This window comes from Myotis brandtii, unplaced genomic scaffold (assembly GCF_000412655.1).
Source record: "Myotis brandtii unplaced genomic scaffold, ASM41265v1 scaffold680, whole genome shotgun sequence".
Lineage (NCBI taxonomy): Eukaryota > Metazoa > Chordata > Mammalia > Chiroptera > Vespertilionidae > Myotis > Myotis brandtii.
In genome coordinates, this window is record NW_005370658.1 from 190,509 (window position 1) to 194,430 (window position 3,922).

The following is a 3,922-nucleotide window of genomic DNA, read 5'->3' on the forward strand; positions in this document are numbered from 1 at the left end:
GCTTACCAAGCACGTAGCTCAAGTTCCCACTTTAAAAAAAAATGTAGCTTTTAGAGAGGAAGGGAAACACCGATTTGCTGTTCCACTTACTTATGTATTCAGTGGTTGCTTCTGACTAGGGATCAAATCCCCAACTTTGGTGTATTTGATCTAACCCAGTGGTTGGCAAACTGCGGCTCGCGAGCCACATGCGGCTCTTTGGCCCCTTGAGTGTGGCTCTTCCACAAAATACATGTGGGCGCGCACGTACAGTTCGATTGAAACTTCGTGGCCCATGCGCAGAAGTCGGTATTTTGTGGAAGAGCCACACTCAAGGGACCAAAGAGCCACATGTGGCTCGCGAGCCGCAGTTTGCCGACCACTGATCTAACCAACTGAGCTACCTGGCCAGGGCCTGGAGCTCCCACTCTCGGCTCTGTTCTCAGGACTGGGTCCCCCTCCTCGTTCCCATAAAACTGGACTCTTCTTCCAGGCCCAGGAACCCTCCCTAGTAACCATTCACTGGGCCCTGAGCTTTATATACTTTATCTCTTATTTTTATTTTTGTTAATCCTCACTCGAGGATATTTTTCCATTGATTTTTAGGGAGAGTGGAAAAGAGGGAAAGATAGAGAGAAACACATCATTTGGTTGCCTCCTGCATGAGCCCTGACCAGGGGAGGAGCCTGCAACCAAGGCATGTGCCCTTGACCAGAATTGAACCCGGGACTCTTTGGTCCGCAGGCTGAGGCTCTAGCCACTGAGCCAAATCGGCTAGGGCCATACTTTTATCTCTTTTAACATGCGTGGTGATCTGGCTTGGTTGTCTTTATTTCCATTTTCCTGATGAAGAAAATCAGGAAAGATCACATCTCTTAAAATAACATTTGAACCAGCCTGGCTGATGGCAAGATGTGGGGACTGCCCTGCAAGGCCATGTTCAGGGTCTTGCTCTTGGCAAGGGGCAAATAGCATCCCCCACAACTGCCCTTAGGCCAAAGGTGAGAGAAAACAGTGTACATGAGGTAACACTGCCACCCTGTGGTGCAGATAAGTAACTACAGTGTCAGTTTCTCAGGCCAGAGCTTAGGGGAAGGGGGTGGGGGACATGGACTGACAAGAGACAGCAGAACAGACCACACCAACACAGACTCACAACTGTCCCTAATACTTTATTGGTCACCTCTAGGCCTGTGCCCGGTTGGGGAGTTCCAGCAATGGGTCACCATTCACCACTCAGCTAGGAATATAAGAAGGCCCTGGCCTAGCCCTTCAGGGTCAGGACTGAGGAATTTGAAGGGGCAGGCCTGGCCTTTCCTGGGCCAGCACAGGCACACAGGTGGGGGCCAAGAGCCGAAGCTTGGCATCTGTCGGCCAGCCTAACTGTGTTTGGAGAAGTATTCCTTGCTATCTTCCACGTTAGGCTTGATCGTGTCACTACCTGGCTTCCAGTCAGCGGGACAGACTGTGGGAAGACACAAGGATGCACATGTGAGGCTACAGCCCCATATTCAAGGCAGGGCAGCAGTGAGAGGCAAGGTGAGATCCCGAGTTGCAGAAGAAAAAGCCCAGAGCCAAGTGGTCCAGGCCCAAGACCACACCACATGTTGACAGAAGCCCCCAAGTCCAATTGCAGGGCTTGTAGCTGATATTTTTATTTCTTTTTGGCCCCTCTAGCCCCATCTTTTTCCCTCAGCTCCACCCCTACTAGACTTTGAGAGGCTATGGTCAATCTGTGTCCTCCACCCACGAAGGTAGTCTGATCCCAACTAATTTTATTAGTCTGCCGTGGCACACATCTTCTCAAATACCTTTTCTGCAGACTTTTATTACCTCCCAGCTACCCACCCTCATATTGGGGTATCTCCCCAATCAGACTAGAAACTTCCTGCAGATGAGGCCCTGAGCTGAACCTTCTTTGGGGCCTTCACATCCATGTTACATAGGTGATAAAGCGGGCAGTGAATGTCTACATGAGTGACAGAGGGGGCATGTGAATGTGTGTACACTCACCTTCCCCGTGCTCATCTGTGTACTTGAAGGCCTGGACCAGCCGCAGAGCCTCATCCACAGAGCGTCCCACAGGCAAATCGTTGACAGTGATCTGGCGAAGGACACCCTTGCCATCGATGATAAAGAGGCCCCTGAAGATATGAGGGTTCACAGTGAAAAGCTGGTAGCTCCCACTGGCCGGGCCGGGGGAGGGAGCACCATCTCCCTTCCAGCCACAGCAGCGGTTCTCAACCTGTGGGTCGCGACCCCTTTGGGGGTCAAACGACCCTTTCACAGGGGTCGCCTAAGACCATCGGAAAACACATATATAATTACATATTGTTTTTGTGATTAATCACTATGCTTTCATTATGTTCAATTTGTAACAATGAAAATACATCCTGCATATCAGATATTTACATTACGATTCATAACAGTAGCAAAATCACAGTTATGAAGCAGCAAGGAAAATAATTTTATGGTGGGGGGTCACCACAACATGAGGAACTGTATGAAAGAGTTGCGGCATTAGGAAGGTTGAGAACCACCGAGCCACAGGGCTAATGGCAGGGAGGACATTGCCCAAGAGTGGTCCCCTCACCCTGGGGACCCCATTACCTGTAGGCAATGCCATCCTCTTCCTTCAGCACGCCATAATCATGGGACAAACTTCTGGTTACATCAGCCAGCAGGGGGATGTTCATGGGGCCCAAGCCGCCCTCCTTCCGGGGGGTGTTAATCCTGGGAGTAGGGGAGACAGGGCTGGGACCTCAGGATGCCTCGCACAGCAGGGCACGCACCCTGTGGACCTGGGTGTGATAAGGGCTGGAGAGGGGGTGCTGGAGGAGAGAGATAAAGGGCTTTGGAGCAAGGCCCTGGAGGCCCCACCCACCCCACCCTGATGCGGGTGCAGGGGCTGTTTCCCACAGCTGGGAAGACTAAGCTAACGCTCTCATTCCAACCAAGTGGCTTCACATGTGCTGGTGGTCACCAGCCTCCTGGGGCAAAGAGCCCATCCTCCTCTCCAGCTGGGCTCTGGGGCCCAGCCCTCCACTCCCTTGAACTGGAGTTGCCACTTTCTTGAAATAGTTGCTGGGAGGGAGGCTGCTTTGCCCTAAATGAGATAAAGCGTTTGCAACTTCACACCAAGCAACTAGATTCCAAAAGCTAATTACTGTTGTCATCATCTTTAAAGACTTGGGCGTCATTATTTCCATTATTTTCAAGATGTGGGAAGGGAGGTGCAGAGGTTGAGCAAGGCCACACTAGAACACACAGCTGGGACCCGGTAGAGGCAGAGGTCTGGCTGCACCCCTCCCTCCCTGCGGGTCCCCACTCCTACCAAGCCAGGTGGGTGAACTGCGAGTCCACGGAGACCCCCAGCACCTCGCAGCCCAGCTTGCGGAAGTCCGCGGCGCGATCGCTGAAGGCGATGATCTCGGTGGGGCACACGAAGGTGAAGTCCAGCGGGTAGAAGAAGAGGACCACGTACTTCCCTGGAGGAGGGGGAGGGAATGGAGGAGAGTGAGGGCCCTGCACCGCCGACGCGCGCGCCCCGCCCCCACCTGGGCCCCCTCCAGGCCGGCCTCACCTCTGTAGTCGGAGAGTTTCACCTCCTGGAAGGCGCCGTCCACCACGGCGTTGGCCTGGAAGTCCGGGGCGGGCTTGCCGATGCACGCGTTGCCGGAGGCCATGACTGAAAGCTGAGACCCCCCGCCCCATCCTGCCTGGTCAGTGCGCCCGGGAAGACCCTTGTCCTCCTTCCCAAGGTCACGCTGCGTGCTGGGCCCGGGGGCCCAGTCAGAGGGCGAAGGCAGGGGCCCTGTCCGGAACCCTCCTCGGTACCGGCTGTCCGCGGCTTCTGGACCACCGGGGACCCCTCCCTCCTGGCCAACAAGAGCGGCCCAGCCGCTGCCTCCCTGCCTCCCATGAGCAAAGTGACCTCAATGCG

The 3,922-nt window shown here is 54.4% G+C and overlaps 1 protein-coding gene across 1 annotated transcript; it reads right to left on the minus strand.

Annotated features, from left to right (window-relative positions):
• Positions 1-1,131: 1,131 nt before the first annotated feature.
• On the minus strand, positions 1,132-3,851 carry PRDX2 (peroxiredoxin 2). Its single transcript, XM_005881560.2, has 5 exons — positions 3,563-3,851; positions 3,314-3,467; positions 2,590-2,712; positions 1,993-2,123; positions 1,132-1,444 (listed from the first exon to the last, which is right to left on the minus strand). Exons 1-5 carry the CDS (start codon positions 3,663-3,665, stop codon positions 1,359-1,361), a joined length of 597 nt encoding a protein of 198 aa, XP_005881622.1. The 5' UTR covers positions 3,666-3,851; the 3' UTR covers positions 1,132-1,358.
• Between the last annotated feature and the right edge of the window lie 71 nt (positions 3,852-3,922).